This window comes from Coloeus monedula (genome assembly GCF_965178545.1).
Source record: "Coloeus monedula genome assembly, chromosome: 2".
Taxonomy (NCBI): domain Eukaryota; kingdom Metazoa; phylum Chordata; class Aves; order Passeriformes; family Corvidae; genus Coloeus; species Coloeus monedula.
In genome coordinates, this window is record NC_138782.1 from 82,788,317 (window position 1) to 82,811,965 (window position 23,649).

At 42.5% G+C, this 23,649-nt stretch overlaps 1 protein-coding gene across 1 annotated transcript in view; it reads right to left on the minus strand.

Moving 5' to 3' along the window:
- ANKRD6 (ankyrin repeat domain 6) overlaps positions 1-2,257 on the minus strand; it is a gene marked incomplete at both ends in the record, with an annotated part of 32,227 nt that extends 29,970 nt beyond the window's left edge. The window contains one exon of the mRNA XM_082302349.1: positions 2,138-2,257. Within this exon, the coding sequence (XP_082158475.1) occupies positions 2,138-2,257 (120 nt within the window). The remainder of the gene's footprint in view (positions 1-2,137) is intronic.
- Positions 2,258-23,649: the final 21,392 nt, after the last annotated feature.

Below are 23,649 nucleotides of genomic sequence, written 5' to 3' on the forward strand. Positions count from 1 at the left end.
AACAGCTCTTTCTCCTTCCAGCTTATGTGTGCCATCAGCTTAGAAAGCCAAGCTCTTCCAGGGTATGTTTATACAGCCTTTTGTAGGTAACTATGCACATGCTCTCCCTATGCAGCCGGCTGGCTGGCTGAGAGCCCCATGCAAACTCCATGCTGTGTACAACTGAACAGGACATTACAGAGCCTGAACAGATGGGCTTTGGTGAGGGCACCAGGTTGGTCTCACACCTCTTGGTTCGCACTGGGCTCAGCTCTCTCTGGCTCACAGCATGGGAGGAGAAAGAGTGTGTGTGCCTCCAAAACACCCTGTATATAGTACAGCCTTGGCTGCTGCTCTGAGAGACTCTGTTCCTCTGTGCACTCCTCCACAGTCTTGCAGCTCTGACTTCATCTCTTCTGAGCAGGGCTTGTCACCAGGCTACCCAAGTACCTCATCTGTACTGTCTGTCAGTGTGCTGGGATGCATCCAGCATGACAACAGGGACAGCCTTTGCCATCTTCCCTCTCTGGGCTCCACGGGGATGACCCACAACTTCTAGGAAAGAATAGCTACAATGCTGTAGTACCAAGTGAGCTACAGGGATGGCCTCAGAGCCCACAGCTCTCCAGCATGGTTGGCAAGCACATCTCTCAAACAGAAACTCCAGCACATTGCACCTGGCTGCGATTTCACTGCCAAATGAGCTTTGTTTTGATTTTCCACACAGGGTAAAACAACAAAGCAAGGGAGCCACTTATGTCATATAGGAAACAAAAACCTGTCAACTCTAGGAAATCTGCATTATATCAAATTAACCTGATTTTGTGTTTCAAAGTCAAATCTACACTGTTTGTTTCTTATTGTAATTAGCAGAGATCCCTCTGCAGCCTCAAAGCTCATCATCCTAAAAAAAACCAAAAAAACAAGGAAAAAAAAAACAAACAAAAGAAAACACAACCACAAAACCCTGAGCTACCATTCAGGTATGTGTAAGTCAGTATTTCCTGGTCTATTACTGACTACCTTTAATAGTTGTTCATCAGCTACAGAGCTGCTTGGACAACAGATCCAAACAGGCATCTACATGAGACTATTCACGCTTACTATATCTGTGCTTTGTATCTACAAACAAGAGGATAGTTATTTTGGCAAACAAAACTTACAAACACAGGTTGTCCTTGGATCACTCCAGCTTTCAAAATAAATATTATCTACATCTCAAACACTGTGAAGGGACTGAAAACAACTGTCACTGACAGATAAGTATTCTGTCCTTTCCTCTTTTTATCAAATGTGCTTTCTATCTGCAAATATTACCTCCCATATATATGGAATGTTCAAAACCAATATGGAAACACAAATAAAAATAGACAGGATAGAGAAAAACAGTTCATCAAAACAGCACACCCCAAATTTTATGTTACAGTTCTAAAGATTTAACTTACCTAGTTCCTTTTAAGGTTTTTTGCTGATAAAACCTTCTTGCAACAGGCAACTACATTTCATCTTTTCTAAGACAGTATTATTTATAACATGTTGAGCATTAGGAAAAGGTGAGCATCAGTTTGAACTCTCTTGTATCTAAGCAGAAATCCTTTGACTGACTTTATCGCAAAGGTATGGGGAACACAATTTGCAACCCCCAAGTTTGAAACTGACTAAGGGACTACACAGAACAAATCAATGACGATGTTGGGTATAAGTGAGGCTGCTGCACCAAGAGACTTCAGCAGCAGGAAACACTTTCAGTGTCCCTTTACCCTGCCACAAGAGGTGGCCTTTCCCCATCCCCTCACCGGGGGAGATGGGTGCCCTGAACCGCCTTCTCGTGACAGTGATGAATTGCTGCATTCATCAGGTCACACAGTGTTCAGAAGTCAATGCATGCTTTGAAAAATGTTGCTCCGCTCTGTCGACACACCATGTTTCCAAGGACGAAGTGTTCATCACAGCTGCACCCACTGCAAAGGGTACAAACACAACATGTGCACTATATTGCAAATTTGCATGAGCTATTAAATGCAAACTTTAAGGAAATCTGAACACTAACTTCAGTCACATTCAGGTTGGTAAAGCTAGGAGGGCATTTTCACAGACAATGGTTTAGAAGAGTTACATTAGTTCCCAGGGCTCTTGCAAAGCATTTTTCTCTCGTTACCTTGGTAACTGCTACCTTGGCACCCCTGTTGATAAGCTGCACCACATTCTCCACTTGGCCTTTGTAGGCGGCTACAAGCAGGCGTTCTGAAAGCACAGCGACCACATCCTGCTGGCTCATGAATTAGGAGGGAAAGGTTTTCAGGTTTCTTCAGTCCAAAAACAAAGGCTTGGGATCAGTTCAAGCAGCATGCAGGCAGGCGAGGAAGGACTCCAGCTCCCTGGACAGTGACGTTATTGCTATGCCATCCTCTGGACCTATGGATCAGAAAACAACACTGCTGTCAGTGAGATTTCAGAAACAGAGCACTACAGCAGCTCCTCCCTGAGCGTTCATCTAGCATTGGTTTGGGAGGGGATCACAAAAACTCCTCAAAACTCCTGAAGACATTGCACTTCTGTTGCAAGGCAGAGAGATGTAGACAGTAGCACATTTCCAATGGGCCCTCATTCCCCTTGGTTGGGACAAAAATCCTTAAACTTTCTGAGAGCTTAATTCTCTTTTGGCCTAACCTCTATTTGTGTGGTCCCCTTTCATCCTCTTTCCCCCCCAACAGACCTCCCAGTCCTTAACTAGCCAAGGATGGGTTAACTACTGTCAGCCAAAGGAACAAGAATAGGTTATAGTTACTGGCTGCTGATACAAATATACAAACCTCTGCCCTAGAAGGACTGAGTGCAGCCAGCAATTAAAGGCAGCTGACTGCTCCCTCACGAGTATGAAATGCTTCACAGCCTCCCCCTGAACCATCCCAAGGACACCACTGTGAGAGATCACAACCTGCTATTGGGAAACACTCATCTTTGCTGTCACTGAGAAATTATGTTCTCCCCACAGAGCTGACATCATGCCCCACTGACCCCAGAAACAATTCAGATTTAGCACTCATCATGAAACTATGTTTGTCTGCCCGGGCTCCACTGACCCATCCAATGAGCCATCAGAGCTGGAAAGAGCTTTCTCATATAATTACAGAAAATGTATCCACAGATCACTTTGAGCTGCGGGATCCAGAACCCGCCTAGTTTGGGAAGATTTCAGCTTTATTTGTGCTTTTCCCACTTTAGTATTTAATTGTTTCAGTACAGGAAAAACACCTTCAAGATATCCAGTGTATTTACAAATTATTTGTCCTCCTCTCTTGAAATATCACTGCACTGCTCCGTAACAGCCACCAGGACTAAACACACTGCATAGTTCAAGAGTAATAGGTACAGGGTCCAGATGATCTTGGAGATTCATAGTGGAATACAATGTCTTTCACCCTTACGTTATCCTTTAAATACATCTCCCAACAGCAATAACTAAAACTGTAGGTTAGTTTGTAGTAGTAGATGGTAATAGCAGAAGTTAATTTGCACTCCTATGGTAATTTATATTAACGAATCTTAGAACGCTTTATGAGCTTTAATTTTTGTAACACCTTTTGAGGTGAACAATATGTAGAAGAATATTACATGCATTTTAGAAAAAGGTCCTCGAAAGCATAGAAAAATTACTGGTTTCTCTGAAGTCAATAGAAGGTTATGCCAAAGCCAGCAAAAACTCCAGATAACTGACGCTTGACTTCCAACTGTAAGCATTAGGCAATACTGATTCTAGGTAAAAGACTCAGGTTAGCTTTTCCTCACCTTCCCCCTCCTTTCTAAGTGCAAACATGCTTGGAGCAATATGGAAATAGCGGCACATTTATTCAGAGAAACCAGACAAAGAGTGTCTGGGCCTCAGAGTAACACAGGACAGCAGAGGAGTGGTGCTGTACCCTGTGCCACTGGACTGGTTTCACCCACACCCTCAATGTGATGGACAGAGTTTGTACACCCTGGTAACATGGAAAATATGGAAGATGGAAGAAAAACCCCTCATGTCCTTAACTAGCACACCATACCCTGCTCCTCTGGCTCAGTGCTATACACATTATAGTACAAACCATTTAAAAAACGCCAAGAAATACAGATGGTCTACACTTAGTAATTTGATCTGTGACAAACACCACAGGTTTCAATCTTACCTTCTCAAGTATTTGATTTCCAGTGACTCGTGCTTCCAAAGCAAGCTGAACACCCACCCTCCCTCCATACCCCCCACCACCCACCCATGATCTCGTCCCCCTGCTCCCAACACATCCCTGACCCTCCCATCACATCTCAAAGTGCTGCTTCCATAACCCAGGAGCACACCCCTCACCTCCTCTCTGTGACCAGTACACAGTGCAGGGCACACCTTACAACAGGGAGCTTTTCAGGCAGAGGGATGGTGTGTTTCTGTGCCAGCCCCTGCCCAGGCAGTGGTAGTTTCCAGGTGAACTGTGCCATCACTTGTTTGTCCCCATCCTTACCCCTAAGCTGGCTACCAACACTTTGGCTGGAGTCATGTACAACACACTGACATCTTAAGACATCTGTGGTCAGATCCTGCTTGGTTTTTTTACCTCATAAATTTAAAAATAAATAAATAAATAAATAAAAACAAAACAGTGACATCACTGTCACTGACAGATTTGCATATTCACTACAAATCTCAGTCTCAATGGAGACATTTTCCTGACATACTGACATTTCTGAGCAATTTTGCAGAAACCATAGATGCTCATCACATATTAACCACACCACCAGAAAGACACACTAACACCTCAACAATGTAGGGCTGGAAAAGTCTGGATAATCTATGCAAGGTAAATGCTGGAAATCATACTCCCTATTCAATTATTCTCCCTCTCTCATGCTGCCTTCCCACTACAGCAGCACATGGAGATCATAAGCCTCCTTCTGCCATGCCCTGCCACACTGGAGTGATGGACTGTGACGGCGTCACTGCTATCATGGGCTATCATGGAGTTTGCCTTCTTGCCTTTTCCACCCCCTGGATCATACACAAAAGCATAGCAAGGAGCTGATTCAGCTATCCATCTTTCAGGGGTATCTCCCACTTTGCCCAGCTCTCCAGCAGGTGTCGGTCCTGTTCCCAGAGGGCAGTCATGGCACGAGCCTGGCTCCTGCTTGCACAACAGGTCACACTCCCTACCACATCTGCTTTACATCTCCTCAGCTGGGCTTATTTGCAATTCAGAAAAGAGCATCCAATTAGAATAGGAAGCCCAGACAACTGAAAGACCAACTTTGCTTTTCTCCTGAGCTGGTAGAAAAGGGGATGGGTGAACAGTGGAAGTGGGAACAGCCTTCCCATTCCCCTCCCCATGGACCCAATCCCAGCAGAGTGGCTACACTGGCAGTGGCATCGCTCCCCCCAGCTTTAACTCTCTACGTGCCTCAGACACACAGAGCGTCTTCCCTTGACCACGTCTGCACCCCCAGCAGCAGGAGGAAGGTACCAGATGCCCAAGGATTGCAATTAAAAGCTTGACTGCTCCTTTCACACCCAGATGGTGCAAAATGAACCCGACAACACGATTACAGACACTGCATCGCATCCCTGCTGCCAGCACCTGCTGCCCAGAATTAAATCCCTCATTATCACCCCCAAGATCCAGAAGCTCAAGGGAGGCACAGAGCATGAGAATATTCAAACCTTATGCATTCAAAACAACAACAAAAAAATTATTTTGCTTTTGCATATTTTTAAGTGAAAAAACAGCATCTCTGTGCTTCTTTGTTTAAGATCAGATTACTTACCTGGGGCAGGCTGGGAAAGCAACACCTACTTCCCAAGCCTCTCCAAGGAAACTGGCCAGATGTGATGCCCACAGGTTCAGTTGCTGTGCTGTGGGTCAATCCCTTCCGAGGATAACCTGGCTCAGCCCTGAGGATAACGTGCTCACCCCATCGATGGAGTGTGGAAAAGGACAGGCTGACTGTGGATTAGTATTCCCGATTGGCAGCTGCAAGGCACCATCCCCAGGCACTCAGGTCCAGCTGCATCCCCACGGATTAAGCCCTCAGCTCACTGAGCCACGCTGCCCTACGGATGCTTAGGAGATGTCTGCCTGGGGTGGCACAGCACGGTGTGGGTGGGCAGCTGGCTGCTCCGTGGCAGGGTTGTAAAGCTCCCAGCTCCGTCCTCTCTCCCATGCAACTGGCAGAGCTGGCAAAACACAGTCTCTGCACCTTCCCCCTCCCCAGCTCCCTCCCCTCCAAACTGCTGCCAGGCTGCTTCAGTGGCCATAGCGCCTACACGTCAATAACAAAAAAAGCACAGGAATGATGATTTTTGAAAGCCAAAGGACAGTCCAGGAAACATCACACATCACAGAGACTGAAAGACTAAGCAATAGACTCTCCTAAATTCATGGGAAGGGTTAAAACCAGCAGCTTCCTCTCTGAGGGAAGAGAAAAAAAGCCAAAACTATGAAAGATTTAGGAGCTATAAGCTAATCAATTTTAAGAAGTCCTCTGTGCTAAATGGAAAAGATGATATGCCAGAGCACAGGTCATTCACAATGCAATCACTAAGCTAAATTAGTATTTGAATAAAAGAATGCTTATATAGCTAACAAAAAGTTTCCATGTGTACTGAGGTACAAGATGAAAGGCGAACAAAAGAAGAACGGACTGCAGTTTCCCACAAGGGATCCCAAATTCTCTTTTTTAGTTTATCACCCAAAATTATGCTGAAGAGAATCACAGAATCATAGAATAACAGAATTTCCTGAGTTGGAAGGGATCCACCAAGATCAACGAGTCCAACTCCTGGCCCTGCACAGGTTGGCCCCAAAAATCCCACCATGTGCCTGAGAGCATTGTCCAAATGCTTCTTGAACTCTGGCAGGCTTGGGGCTGTGACCACTGCCCTGGGGACCCTGTAGGCCAAGAAGAACTCTCAGCACCTGGTAGCTTTATTTCATTCAACATAAACAATGGAATAAAATTAGTCTAAATTATTTTGGAATACCCCAACATTAAGATATGGAGCCAGACCATTTTGTTATGGGAGGGTACATAATAGGTACTATTTGGTAATAGTAAAATTATAAAATTATATTATTTTATAATTTATAATAAATTATAATAATAAAATAATAAAATAAAGAATAGTCTTTCAAGAAAATTTCCTATATCTAAATACTGCTCATCTCTTCTTTGCTTAACTCTCAAAGGAAAATGGCTTTCTTTTTTTATTAGTACATAACAGTATAAAATCTATAAAATGCTCTTTTCCTTGTCCAGCCTCTTTGCAAAGCAGTTTGTCATACATAAAATATGACGTAAACACTAAGATTGTATTCACTTTAGAATAACAGCATTATTCAGCAGAATGGATTATTGCATTAGAAAGAGTGAGTTTCCTGGAACTCATTTATCATTTACTGCAGGATGCTGATATATCTGCCATTTCTCTCAGCTGACTTTAAAAGGGCTTGTCCAAGACATGCAGCACTACTTCCCTTTCAGTCGTTTTTCTTTAGTTCCACCATCGATCCAGTATAAACTACTCAGGAGAAATATCTACATATTTTGCTAAAGGGAGGACACTGCCTCTCACCCCCTCCTGCCCCAAAAGAAACTTAAAAATCAGTCAAAGGTGTAATTGTGAAAAACAGCAGCAGCTTTATCTGAAAAACAGCAAAGCCCCCCACCAGGCTGAGAACAATGTGCTTTTGATTCACACTTTTCTTCTTTTCTTTACATCATCATCAATACTATTTTTGGAGTTAGGTTTTACACCAATCAACATTTTGAACTGGACATCTACACAGACATTTAGTAGATTGTATGTTGGTCTCGGGGGGGGGGGGGGGGGGGGGGTACTGTTTTCATTATGTGTTTTATGGTGGCAAGTACAATTATTCAGTTTTCATATGGACAGCTGCATATTCATCACCCTAAGCATCACCACTGTCTGGGACATCTGGAAACATTTTCCGGGCTTCTTTTTTTTTCCGCTTGTTGCTATTAATTACTTCAACAATGACTATTTAGCAGCCTCCCAGGGAGCATCTGCATGACAGTTGCTCATCAGGCTTCCCACCACAACCAGAGCAGACTGATTGATGTCACTGCTCCACTGCAGGTGGCCACCCGCAGCCGGACCGACGGCCAGCCCGGCTTGGCAATGAGCACGGGGAGACAGCGACTGCAGCTTCCCCAACTGCTTTGTCCAGCCCATCTCTGTGCCCGGCCTCCACCACTGGCTGCACTCAGTGTAAATCCTCAGCTGCCTGGCAGCTCTCAGGCAATGCCTTGGTACCATCGAAACCAACCTCCAGAGTGGCACCTGCCAGGCACAACGCTCTTGGAGAGAGGCACGGACACATGGAGACCAATGACAAAGATCAGAGGCAGTTTCAAGTCATTGCTTAGACATTACTAATCTTGTACAAAAACAACTGTTTTTCTTCCCCTTTTACTTACCTCTCTGCCATGTAGCCCTAACCTCCCTTACCCAACACACAGGTTATATACTTGCCACCTTCCATATAACATTATTTGGGGGGTTTATTTGGCTTATCTCATTGAAGTTCCACAGCTTTGTTACTCCCCACTCCCTCTCTTTCAACACCTTCGTACACACACGTCAAAACCACTCAGTAGAAGCAAGCTCAACTCACAGCAAGGCCTGTCAGTTGACCACTATTTACATGACAAAACAATACCTATTGTTTGATAGGGGACAGTGCCAGTGTGCAAACACACAATCACGACATATCTGCTCCCATTTGCATAAAACCAGTTAGGAGATCTTTCCAGCTGACTGCTGCTTAACAGAAGTGCCGGAGCCTAACCTTGGGAACGAAGCAGACACACGGCTGTGCTCATGGGAGAGTGGGGGTTTATGTTACCCTCACACACAGTGGGGCTTCTGGATGGGAGAATTGTCCCTCACCATCATTTTCTGTGCAGGAGCCAATTAAAATTACTGCAGGACCTCACTGTGAGCAAAAAGTGCTATAACCCTTTCCACAACCAACTTCCTTTCCTTCTCTGCTGTTCTTCCCTCCTTTCTTACCCCCAGAGCATGTCCTCTGCTGCCAGGGTTCAGATTACCTTTAGCATGGACAGTATCTGTCATTCAGTTTGGGAACCCTGCTGCTGCCATGTCAGAGTGCTGGTGAAGAGGTCTCCTCCTGCCCATGTATGACCTGAACCCTCTTCCCTGCTAGCACAAGCAGCCCCACACTCTCCCAGATGGCATATAATAGCAACTCAGGCTAATACTGAAAAAGACACTCCAGAAAATTTCAAGAAAAAACTAATTCCTACATTTACAGATTTTTTTTTCAAAGCCAGAAAACACCACCATGATGAACTAATGCCAACCAGCACCAAGGCACGAACTCCTATTTGAGCTAGTCCTATCTTTTATACACATTATTAAAGATGTGCAGCCAGGCAGTGATCAGGAAATGCTCTGGCTGACTGCGCAGAGAAGAAAAGAACACATTTCCTAGCTTCAAAATATTTTTCAGCTGGAAAAAGAGCACTGGAGATGTTCTTCCTCTTCAAGAAAAACATGACTTAGGAGCTGCCAGCAGCAATGATGCAGCCCCTCCTCTACCCTCACAGCTGATGTCTTGGGAGAGCACCGGGAGATGTGGTGAGATAGGTGGATCAGTGTCTCCCAGTTCAGCACTGAATCATGGAGACAACGTGAGTTGTTTGGATATTGGCACAATATTCCCCAATATTGCTAGGCTTCTGGCATGAGAGCAAGGGTCTGGCAGGCAGTGTGTCAATTAAAAGCTTAACAAGGCTCAAGCTGAAAGTCAGTGGATGAAATCCTAGGGATGGAGTGGCCAGGGTGGGAGAGAGATGTATTCAGACAAGCATGGGCAGAAGTGCTGAGTCTGTCCACTGTAACCCCCCGAGAGGTGTGTGCCCCGGTTATGGTGCACACCGTTACCATGAAGAGATTACAATTTTTCCGGTTGCCTCCCACCCCAGGGTACTGCAACAGCAAGAGGAAGCACAAATATCCAGGGATTTGGCACACCCTGGAAAATGGGCAAGTGAGAGAAACCAAGCACAGCAGGGAAGCAAACACAGAGGTCATATTTTATTGCATGGAATCACCCCACCAGTCAGCACAGCTAGGACAATAATTCTCATTTCCTAAACCCATGCGCTGATCCCCCAGTGCTGCTGCTGAGAAGCTGGCTGTAACTGCCAAGAAAAAAACATTATTGATGAGGTAAAATTAGCTGCATCTGATTCACACAGGGAACCACTTTAGGAGAGGTCCCAAACCTGCTGAGTCTGCCAGAAGGCTCCCTCTGACCTCAGCAGACTTTGAAAGAGCCCTGAAAGAAGTGGGGAGCAACTTTAAATCATCTCTGAGGAGATCCTAATAAGGAGAGAAAAGTGTAGGTTTAGGGACTTTATCCACAAGTCTGGGCCAAAGACAGCAAAGACTCTCCGCTGTAGTGCACAAAGCCTTCATGCTGCACACTTCCCATGTTGCTCAGTGCTTTGGGTTACACAGCAGCAGCTGAAGGGGACAAAGCTTTTCTTCTTGAGACCAGGGGCTCAATTTTGCTTTGGTAGCCAGGTCAAATCAGCTACCAAAACTGCTGTTTCATGGCTGTGCAGGATCCTAACGACACCCACAGAAGGTCTCTGCTCCAATTCTACTGCAAAGATGTTCATAAATGACAAAAAGATTCCAAAACATATCAAAGGATACATTTGTCAGCAGTTTCAGCAAATAGACTGGACTACCACGTGAAGGCATGTAGTGGCACAGAAACTGGGGCAATGAACAGAGATTTCAATACTGTCAGTGTTGTACCCCAGGCAATTACAACACTCTCTTCCTCACAAAATAAGCCGGTTTATCAAAATGAGACCTTGTATTTTTCTACTATATTGACAAACGTAATGAAGCATGGAAGATCCCTCTACAGGATCCCTGTCCCCTTTCCAATTTCCTTTACTCCTTCCTTGTCTAGATAAAGCACTGAAGTTTTTTTGTCATTCTGCTCTAGATCTCTTATTCCAGCTCTCTGCTCATTCATCCCCTGACAGCTCTTTTGAGGCTCAGTACTCAAAACTGTGGAGAGTATTTGCAGAGGACTCTTGACCTGAGCAGCCCTAAAGGCAACCTGGTTGCAAGGAGAGAATTACTGAGCAGAATATGTATGCTGAAATAGGAAATGCCTGCTGGACTGTGAACCTGGGAGCCAGCAGCATCCTTGAGAAATGCAGTCAGCATCTTTGAAGGGCAGCTGGCATCCTGAGATACCATTGAGAAGTACAAAACCAAGGAACTTATTATCTGAAAAGATGAAAAAAGTGGGAAAGGTGGAAAAAGGGGAAAACATCCTGAGAAAATAAGGTTCAACAACTGCCATTGGGTCTTCTAACTACAAGAACAGGAAACAGTCTAGAAAACAAAAATTGGTCTGAGATATGAGAAATCATCATCATCTACTGGTTCTCCCAGCTGAAAAATAGAAATTGCAGCACCTCTTGGCTGCTGTCGTACACCCTCTAATGTCTTTTTGCCATAGAAAGGACTTACTTTTTACCCAAAGTGGAGCTTTATCCTCTGGTTATTTCCTGCACTGCTTGTGGTTTTCTTACACAGGTTGAGCTCCCTGCACGAACTTTCCACAAAATCTCCTAGACAAACTCTTGGACTCTCATTAGGGATGTCTGGCTGACTCCCAGCTTCATGGCAAGGCTTATCATTGACATGAGACTCTGCCTGTCACTTTACTGGTCTTCCCCTGGGACCACTTCTGTATTACAGAATCCCTGAAACCCCCCCCATGGTCAAAATCTTCTTACTCCTGCAGGCCAGTTAACCCTTCAGGTCATGACAACCATGCAGTTAATAATTTCCTCTGATCTCCTCTACAGATCAACCTCTGCATCCCAGAGCTCTGGGCTTGCCTTTCCTTGCAACAGCATCAGACAGATCAAATTCACTTCCCAGCACACTCCAAATTCTCAGACTTATTTCTGCAGCTTAAAAAGTAATTCTCTACCTTGTAGCAATCAGAGATCCATTCTTACAGTGTAGTGCTTGGCACTCAACTCAGAAGAGTTTAATCCTCTTGATTTTGGACCCAGTGGACCTAAATCCCCATGGATGTCCTCTCCTTTTGAAGTTCCTGCATTTCCTCCCTACTCCACCCTCCCACACTGCTTTCTGTCCCATCACCCGATTTGTGAATTAATGGTTAAAAGCTGTTTGTATTTTTCATAAGCTGGGGGCACCAAGAAGAACACAATTGAGTGTGAGGAGCCCAATGGTCCCGTTTTAACACTCATTTCTCTATAGTGACACAAGCAGGAGGGGTAGAAGCAGTAATAACTTGCAGAACCAAAGCCCACAAACATTTCAGGCAGCAACAGAGAATGCATCTACCTGGAAACCCTTTTACGTTGTATTAAAGGACTGTTACATCCTGTTTTACAACAAGCTGCAGTCCCCTCAGGAATAAAGCAATTACTTTCATTAGCAGCAACCCATGACTGCTTAATCAATACAAAGTACCTAAGCAAGCCAAATCTTTGTGAAAAACAAGTCCAGGGGATAAAAATAACTTTAAAAATAAAACTAAAAAAAATAAGGTGTTTTGCACACATTCTATGGGCTGTATGCACCACATCAGATTACATTTTTTGCTGCTTTACTGTATTGTGGTATTAACTGGAAGATCTCTTAATGCTGACAGCATGGCTGATCTTGCTTTCATGCTGGCTTGCAAGGGTGACAACAGACAGCTGTGCAGGGATTATCTCAATGGAAAAATCTCTGGCAAAACCAGAAGGTGCAGTGTTGATAGCATGATAATGAGGGATGCTTTACAAGGGAAAAGACTCTCCTTGGACACTGACAGTTAATAGTTGTCAAATAACTCACCTCTTCAATCAGAGGTATCCATCATGGAAGCTGAGGACAGTGGGACCAAAGAGCTGGAGTAAACATCTGAAGCAAGCACTCTGCTTTACCATAGGAAAACACTCAGTTTGGAAAAAAAATGCAAAAATGAACAGGTGTTGAAAGCATCAGCAAATCTCAGTAACGACTTGTCTTCTGCATGGACTTCAGAAATCACATCACACTCTCGGGTCTAATTTTCTAAGCCCTAGTCAGTGATCCCACTAGGATCCCAATAGTCCCACTAGGACTAGCGCAGCTAGTTCTCCATGTTGAGAGTGCCTGATTTTTCAGAAACAATGAAAAACTTCAGCACATGGAAAGCCCCTCCTTGAGCAGAGGATAGGGCCTCCTAGAGGGAAAGTCTGTGACTTTGTCTTGAAGAATTCTTGAAGAATGTCTTGAAGCTAGCCTCCTGCTTAGGGAAATCCCATTTCAGTGGGATATTTGACACTCCTCAAGCCACTGGTTCCTTAAAAATGCAGTTCAACAGAGGTGTAACAAGGACAGCAGAGGAGGCAAGGAACTGCACACCCCAAAGAACACAGCAGCGGGACATAAATACCATAACCCAGTGTCACAGGTGTAACTCCAAGCTCTTCACAACCCCTCGTTACTCAGGAACTGGAACGCATTTCTAAAACGCAACTCTGCATGGCATTATTTTTATAAATTTTAGACAAAAAATTTTGAAAGGTCGTATTTGGTTTTTGCTCACTCTTAAGGATCTACCATTCAGTTTTTTCTGAGGAACATTTTACAGCTGTGTCTTGCAAGACAGCCTCTAGAGAAGGACAATGGGGATGCCAGCTCCAGTCTTTCCCAGTGTTGACCACAGCAAGTCTCGGTACCACAGTATGGTACACTGTTCCTGGGTGAGGAGAAACACATCATAAATGGAGCATCACAGCAGACTGAGAAACACAGAAATTTAATACCAGTGCTTTCTGCAGCACTCAGCTGCCAGCATACACCTGGGCAAACCCAGATGTTTCCTCCTGAGGTTTACACGCCCATTTCCCATTATAAACAAGTTCCAACCACAGCTCTCCAGTTTGGTTCCCACAAACTGACCTCTGAAAATAAAATTGTGCAGCTCTCACTGCTTCATAAGGACAAGGAAAATGCAACAAAGACCTTCGTATCTTCCCAGAAATCATGTGACAAATCAATAAAATCAGGAAAGGGACAAGTTCACAACAGTGTTCAGAAATGATGGAAGTCACTTGGCCTGCATGAACTTTTGAGAGCTGAAAACTGCTAAGGATAAATAATCTCTCTTGATCTCTGAAGCAGAAATCATTGCTGAAATGCCAGTTCAGTGACTTCAATTAGAAAATGCTATTGGAAGACCTTACCATCCCTCTTTCCTACTAATTAAAATCACCACATAATTTAACTGCTTTTGCTATCTTTTTTCCTGATGCATTCAGATCAGCAGATGTGTTTAAGTACAAAAACCACCTGATAATACATAAAGGCATTGGAAAACCAAGCACTAGTTATGTCTGTGACTTGACCTTTTGGTACAATGACAATGTCAATGTCATTGTACCAAAAATTTTGTCAATGAGAATGTCATTATCTTGTGAATACACCTTGCTGTTTCATTTTAATTGGAAATACCAATTGAAATATAAAGAACCAAATAAATAAAGAGTATTTAAACTACAGGTCGATTATCAATAGTCACATTCAAGATGATGTGCAGAAAGACATAGCCTGACGTTAGAATCAAGAAGCAAAACTTGGAGAGACATCTCCAGAGCTCATCCCTTCTTACAGCTTGGATGAACTTACATGCTACTTCTGTTTAGGAATAAATGGTATACTCTGAAAACAGGTTCCTAAAATATCTCAGAGGTGGTACAAATTCCATAGGTTATGTGCTGTTACAATTGCATATAAGAACTGGGAAATTAGAAGGTTCTTTAAAAAAAAAAACAAACAAACCAGAAATATTAGTGCAGAAGCGTGATTAAGCCCAACTCAAGATAATTTGATTAGTTGTATCATTCTGTTCATCTCACCAGGTTCATCAGGAAGACAGCTAGTGTGATTTCACTTGGGTATCTTATCTCTTATCTATACTCTTTGAAAACTGTATACTAACAGAAGTAACTCCACATCTATTCAAATTGCCTGGCAAATAGCACCTACAGTATGAAATTAACACAGCATGCTGCTAATTCACACATTATTTGTTAAAGACTACTCACAATCTGAGACTTGGTTCAAAGAAAGGGGTCCAAAAGGTGAAATAGATCCCTGTTCTGTATTTGTGAGGAAAATCAAGCGGCAGCAATTGGACAGAGTGGCAGACAGCGTAGGAGAGATCCAGCAGCAAAGCCATGAACAGCTTAAGAGCCCAGGCGTGCTACCCAGCATCTTGTATGAGATCAGGGAACAAAAGCATGGGCAGGATTACAAGAACATTGGGGACTGCAGACAGATGACAGCTGATGTGAGGCTGAGGAGGAAGTGCACATTGTAACCTTTGGTGAGGAAGAGGTCAGGAAAGATGCTGCCCAGACTGAAATGTGCAAAGCTGGACTGGAAAAGGCACTGGTGCCACCAACAACTACTGACAGCACATTGATCAGTAAGGGGGAGAAGAGAATTGCAGAAGGTACCTAGAAGCGCAAATGTAACTGGTGATGATCTGGTCTTTTTTTCATGCTGGAAGAGGTTCAGATGAGCTTATGCTGCTCGCAAAACCAGAGGAATGAGACCTGAGGGTGGATACTAAGAGAAGAGATGAAAAAGGAGAGAAATGGTTTGAGATTGCACACACTCATCAGGGCAAGTGGAGGGGTTAGCAAAGGAGGGCAGGCAAAGAACTTCTGCCTTTGCTAAAGAACGAATGGCTTGTAAGAAAGGAGAAGAGAACACAAGCAGTGAAAAAGCTTCTTTTGCCAGTATTCTCTTCAAAACAATTGCTGAGTTCCTGCACTGAGAGAGAACTGGAGGGAGAAAAAAGGGAATCTCCCAGGGACAAGCCCATGCGGCCAAAAACCTCACTGGGGCTGTAAATACTGATCATAAATTACTGCTTCTTTATAAATTGGCATATTTGTTTAGTGCACATGATTAAAGAAACACTCAGGTATTTCCCAAAATGCACTCCAGTCCTTTTAGGAGGAGGTATTTCAAATTTTCTTTAGGTGGGAATAGAAAGTTTATATACTCCTGTCTTTTGTATCAGTCATGCAAGTCTTTTGATAATAGAGATTATTACCACTTTTCTCCCCTCTCCCCCATTTTTGATATATGGACAAATCACTTAAAAAACCAACACTGTAACTGTGATATATAAGGGAGCAAATTTAATCACTGGAGATCAACAACAAAACTTTAATTATCCACAGTAAGACAAGAATTCGGGTTTAAGAAAGCGTGACTCTAAAACACTAATAAAGCTGTCTTCATCTTTGAACTGCTGCTACGAGTGTTAAGCATTTCACTTTAGATTAAATATTGCATTCATTCAATTTGCAGAGTTTGTTTGTACACTGTTGTCCTGGGTTGCAGTGTATTTTATTACCATCCTCAGGAGCTGTTGAAATCAGGTGGGGCAGTGTTTCCTTGCCTCCTCCCCCCAGACTATCTTGCTGTTAATGGCCCATCATTGTCCTGCCTCATGACTCAGAGATAACTCCCTCCAGACTATCTTCTGTTAATGAGCCCAATCAACACTTGGCCTCATGACTCATTACCCCATTGTGAGATGCTCCACCCAGAGGGAGGAACCAAGCATCCCATCGTGGATATAATCTGGGACTCTGAACACCAGAGACAACCCTTCCACTGGATTATCCAGAGGACAGGCACTACACAGCCACCACTGGACCTCCCAAGGAAGAGCAGATCCTTTTTCTACAGGATCACCACTTCAGAGGACTGCAGCCACCATTCTACCAGACTGCTATCACCACCCTGACTAACAGGGACTCAGGCTGTATCTTGACTCTGTCAGTTTTGAACCAGTGTTTTCTTTTACCTTTTTTTCCCCTTTTCTTTAATTTCCATTAAATTGTTATTCTGACTTGGTGCTTTCCACTGGTTTGTTTTCAAACTAGTACAACTGTATGTACTCAGAAAAACATACAAAGCTGTACAAACCTGAGTTTAGCCAAAACCATTACTTTTCATGCATATTAAATACATTTTAGCAGCATAAATATTAGTTATTATATTGTACAAGAGCATTTGTTCCTCTATAGAACCATCAACTGAATATGTTCATATACTTACATTCAGCTAATAAAATGCTAAGCATCTACCTTTGAAATATAAATATGTTGAGCTCCACCAGGTACCTGGTGTACCTGGCAAAGTATTTTAAGTGATGTTGGAAAACACAATGAGTTATAAAGCAAAGACTGACAAGGCTAGACAATGTTGATACTGATGCTATAAGTATTATTTAGGTTTTAATCTTCTAAATCCAGGGAGACAGGTTCGGTTTAACAACTGGTTTGTCAATAGGACAGTATCTTTGAAAATCAGCTGTTAAGTGAAAGGTGATGTTTTTCCTTAATACTGAGACTGAATGAGGTGGGATAGCTACTTTTCACAATCAATCAATCAATCAAATCATCATCAATCAAACCCTATGTTGGTAAAGCCCACCTAGAGCCTTCCTGAAACACATTTGTTTTATTTCCTAATGGTGAGAAATCTTTGGTCTGTCATGCTAGACAAACAGAAGAATAGCAAAATTCCTATAAAAAGGCCAGTCTTACTGAGAAATGAGTTCCAATTAAAGCTTTCCACTGATGCCATAAAGACATATTAGCCATAAAAAATAGACACAAAATTATTAGCACATGCAGCAGCAATTTTTTGAACTGAATATTGGATTGATTGTACAAACCTGTCCTAAGAAGGGAGGCAAAAAAGAGCTGGCACTGTGCTTTATAATATATTTGAGGAACAGCACTCATAAAGGGTAGTGTGTAGCCATTCACAATCCGTGCTTATATTTTGTTATTAACCAAGTCACTCCAAGCTCCAGATGAAAGCAGAAACAGATGTTCTGGTTTTTTTGAGACTTTTTGCAAGTTCAACCCAGTGCACTGGGGACACATCTGTCTCTGGCTGCACACCCTGCAGAGCTGCACTGTGACAGCTCCCTACAAGCTCTAGCCAAGAAAAGATGATTTGGCAGTGCAAAACTGAGTAGAAAAAATGGCAGACCTAGCCAGGCTAGGTTTAGCACAGTGTATTGGATCGTGTCTGAAGAGTGTTCAACAATGTGCATTATCAGGGCATGATATACTGAATTTCTTTCAAGATGACTGAACTTCACTATTTGTGCAAAAAAGCTGGACTGGGTGATGTTGCAGCAGCCTTCAGTAAAGGCACTAAATTGAGAGCACAGTAAAACCCCCTCTCACACCAAGGCATGGGGAGAGACAGAGTCTGTCCAAAGACCCACTGTCACAGCTCATACCTGTTTTCATGCGGCAACATCCAGAGGGGGGAGATGGTAATTGGGTCTCTTTGTTCATTCAGCTCTTAATCTCTCTGTTGAGACTGACAACGGGGGAGACCATTAGTGTCAGCTCTGCTGGGACTCTCTGTTATTAAGGCTACTTAAGCTTTTCCAAGTAAATTGCATGTGTCAAACTAACAGCACACAGTGACGGGCAAAAAAAGCCATTACACAACTGCTCTCCCTTTCTATTGATCCACCCAGGTGCAAGGGGGAAGGGAAAAGACAAAACCCTGGAGACTTCAGCCAATTCTTTGCAATTCCCTGCTCCTCCCACTCATTATATTTCTATTTTACACTATTTACAGGCAATACATTGGTCATTGCCTCCACTTCTTTCTCTTAACAGGAGGTTAATGACTGAGCATACAAGTGCCTCACAAAGCTTTGCTCACCATGCTGGATACACTTTGCTGCATAACTTAAATATTTTAAGAGTTTTGGTTCAGATTAGTTAAATTTCCTTCTACCATCGACAGAGAAAGACAAACAACTGTAATGCAGGCATAGGGGTGTCCCAGCTTCTTTCTTGTCCCTTCCTCTGACCGCAAAGGGACCTCACCTCTAATTTTCACACACCTCTACTTAGATATGAGAACCCCATATGTAACAACAGACTGGCCATCCTTTAGAGAAAATATTTTGCTATGTCAAGGCTTCCCTCTCTTTACAGAAAGAGCTAGAAATTGTTTCTAGACTGTCTTCTGAACTGTCATTATAGCCCTTAGCTCTCATCTGAGGCTATACGATACCCAGCACCTTTTAACCACCATTCATTTTGCTGTTATTAAAGCAGCAAAGCCATTCCTCATGCCACCTTGAGTATATCTAACCTTACATATGCAAAACCTTAAGTAGAAAATAAGTATGATCCTTGACCCTATTACATCACAGGGAATTTGCTTTTGACATCGACGATTTCACTCCAACTCCTGATACCCAGAGAGCTACATATTAATTTATTGTTCATATTTACAAATGCATTTAAATCTCCAGGCTACTTTTTTGGATTTCGGTATATTTAGTCTGTGGCTCTCGATCTATAACAAAGCATGCTGAAGAATTCTTTCTGCTAGGTGTAATGTTTGTTACTAAAAGCAACGTATTTGAAGAGAACAGGGATTGCCACCCTGCAATACGACTCCAAAATACAAATTGTAAAAGTAACAGTTCTTAATTCAAGTTTGGGTTAGACTGAACTATGGCATTTCTCCACTAGATCTTACTTCCCTCTCTTTTGCTAGTTTCTTTACTGCTTTTCAAAAGAAAATCAAATGAGAAAGGGAAGAAATAACAGAGGGGAAGTTTAAGCAGATAGAACTTAGTCCACTTAAAGTTAGGGATGCCAAATGAAGGACAATTCAACTACCTGCAAAGCCACTGTAAGGCACACACATTAAAACCAGATACCGTGACAGGCTGCAAAGCACAGACACCAGTGAATTGTTATGGTTCTCGCAGGAAAACATACCTTTTTATTTATGAATTTACTGGCTGTTTATTGTTCTCTGTTCAAACGCTTCATGATGAACACAAGTAGCTGCGTCACTGTTTCTTTAAGTACCCTGACATTTAAGCTGGATGTTTCAAAAAGATTTATGCCCCTCCATCCAAAAGGGGCAAAAAGAGAGGCAAAGATGAACAAAGGGCTCTGGAGCACTGTGACCGTGGGAATGAGGTGCCCTCCACATGAAAACAGAAGAGCTCTTTAGATAACAGAATGGACAGCCTATGAAATGTCACTTACTCAGCTTTCTCTAAAAGATGGGGAATTTTAGGACCATCATGTGTAGGAATTACTTCAAGTAAATGAGCATGTTGCTGGATTTGTCCCCTAGAAGAACCTGGTGGCCACACTGCCCCATCTCTCTCCCTCACCACCACCCTGCAGGAAAGACAAGGGACTGGTAATACGTATCCAGAGGTAGCCCAGATCCATTCTCTTCACTGACTGCAGAGCACACTTATGGAGATAGAAACAGAAGGCTGTCCACACTAGGCACTTAATTCGGAGATTTTGGATTTTCCTCCAACATTCCTTTGGAAGAAAAATGTCTCTTTCCATTCGCTTAGAGAGAGTCCCAGGAAGATAGGTTGGTTTAAGAGTCAAGCATCCAAATTTGAATAGCCTGATGTTTCACTAGCACCTGAAAGACTTTGCAAAATCACCTGTTTACTTTCTCACATTCATTCCAAATCACTATGTTTAAATCATATTAGAAAATACAGGAACTACTTTTCCTTACCTAATTTACACTAAAAAGCATGCTTTTTGTGTATGTATGTGAGGGGATGAGACTAGTCCCATTTCTGTTTTGGATATCAAAACGCAAAGATGGGATTCAGCCTCGGTGGTGGTTTCCACTGTTCTGCCACTACTGACCATTTCCAGTCTTTCCATAAGAATCCAACTCCGAGCAGATGCACAGATACAGCTGGACAGGCAGGCAGGTCTGTCAGAAAGCACACCTGCTGTACTGGCGACCACATACCTGCTCAGCACACTGCCTGCTTCCCATCTGTGCCACAAATAAAACAGGCAAAAGGCTCAAAATCAGCTAACACAACTGGATAGCTACAACCTGGGTATTTGCAACAAAACCCTAAAAATATCCCGAATACTTTCTGCTTTATATGCGCTCTAAGAGTAAGCTCCAATAGAAACAGCAGAAGGAAACAAAAATAAAAGAAAGTCAGGAGTTGAAAGGAAAACATTCAAAAGAAAGTAACATATGTAATTTAAAGTCTTTTTGTGGGGTTCTGTGGGTTTTTATACACACCAATTACTTTATAAGGTCTTATTAATTATGTATGCTCTGAATATATATTTCTATAAGGTCAACAGCCATTATTTTTGTTAAGTCATTTGTGCACATGAAAGAAAACCAGAAAACCCATACAACCATTTGACGTGAAGGCATTAAACCACAATATTTCTCAAAGGTTTTACTCTAAAACTCTTACTAGATGTTTAAGGAAGCTTAACGGAGATACTGTCTGATTCCTGCTCCCTGCTCATCTGCACAGGAGGGCACTTTCCCTTTCACACACACACACAAGGATGAAGCCTCCGTTGACTTAGATAGTGAGATAGAAAATAATACATGTTTTTGCAGAATGAAAGAAAAAAATCAAGTCTCTGCAGTTTTGTCAGGCTTTTTGATTTCTGATAAGAATCAAAATAAGTGCAATGATTTTAGATGCCCACCAAAGCAGCACAAACTACATGGAATAAAGAAGCCAGGTACTGAGATATACTCTAGTTCTCTTCCATCTACTCAGGATTGCTGTAGAGCATGTAGTAACGAAGAAATTTGATTCTTTATTCAGCTGTTACATAGAACAATGCATATGATAAAAAATAATAAATAAAATTTCCTTGACAAAAGAGAACCATACTAAATTTCCAAAAGTGATCCCATAAAAAAAACCCAGTGATTTAATAGCAGGCAATTTAAATGTACATATATTTTTTAAAAAATTAAATTAAAAACCATTTGATTGGTCATCTTGTTTGTATCAAAAACCAGAAGGAAAACACTGCCTGAAAGTATTACCCGAGAGTATCCTATATCTGCTGTATCATCTCATTACGAGGGGAGAAGTTCAGCAGCAAACAGCTACCCAGGCTGTCTCCAGATGTAGTCCATGGCAGAGGAACTGGATGTTTCCAAAGCAAAGCAGCACACTTGTAAACCCACCCCAGCTGTAGAGCAAATCATCCTAAACATCTAATCCCTACCAGCAGCTAAATGGACACATGGCTGCGCTGAAGTTTTGCCATTTTGACCCAGGAGTAAAACCTTCCACAACTGCAACAGAAAAAGATACATTTCACTCAGCTTTACACCTTCTGAAGACAACCCAACGTGCCCTGAGATTTCATGTCCCAAAAGAAGATTACTTAAGAGTTTTTTCGAGCAGCAGACTCAACTGGCATGTAAGTGAGGCATTGGGAGGAGCTTACCTAATTCTAGGAACTAATTTTACATGTGATTTAAAAAATGTGAAAGCTTGGCATCCCTGGTGATAAACGCACAATCAATTGCAACAAAATATAAACTTTATAGTAAAATTTGACAGTTCTACTTTTTAACCAAAAAAGTACTATATTTTCACAAATGTCTATTCAGTACAAAGAAAAGTATCAGAAAACAGTGAATTTTTGGTATACTTTTTTATATAGTATGACTGCTACTTCCCAATATTGTGCACAGCTGTTCTTGGAGGGAATGATACTTCAATTACAATGGTGAAAAATAATGGATTTAAAATAGTTTTATTAATTATTCTGAACCACCTTAAAGACTGGTTACAATAAAAAATACCCCACATATAACATTTTTCTTTTTGATAATTCACTTACTGTTTTGGTGCATTTAGAAGGGGTTTTTTTAAACTCTAAGCACGCACTGTATGCCAAAGTATACTTTGAAGAAATCCAGTACCAGCTCCATTTTGCCAGACAATCTTAAAAACAACAAGATTAGCTAATAAGGTTTTGAAATCTTTCACACCACACAGGACATATCAAGTAACTTTTGACACAGTCAACAAAAAAAAATCATATTAATGGAGCACACATATACTTGAAACATCTGATATGAAACAGTTAAAAGAACAACATTCATTAAATGGGTATTTCCAAATCAATTAAAAGACCTTCAAAAGGATGAAGATCACAAGAGGAGTAGAAAGTATTTCTCAAACGCAGCTGCACACTGCACAGCTGCACTGTTGTCACAGACACCTGCAAGCTCCAAAGCCAAAGTCCAATCAAGACAGAAGAAAGCAAATATCACAATGGCAGTGTCATGCCTGCTACTAATCACCTACTATGGAGCAAAACCACCTTCCCACCACAGCAAAAAAAATAAGCATGTATATATATGCCTCTGTATCTATCTCTGCATGACAGATCTCTCATTAGACACTTTCATCCAAGTGCACAAGATATTCTAACTGCTCCCTTCCAAGGTTTATGAGTGAATTACGGAGACTTTACTTCCTTGCCTTCCCTCAGAGCTGACGGTCCATCAGGGACATCTCGGTGGAGAATGGGCTCCCCTGACGCTGTGGGGTCCTGAGAGCAGTGGCTCCTGTTCCTGCAAGGTCTCTTCTTAACACCTGGGGTGTCTCATGTCTTCCTTCTTCTGCTTGATTTCCAAAGAAGCCCACAGTGCATTATTCCCCACCCTGCAACCTAGCAGAGGGAAGTGGGAGAAGGAACCCT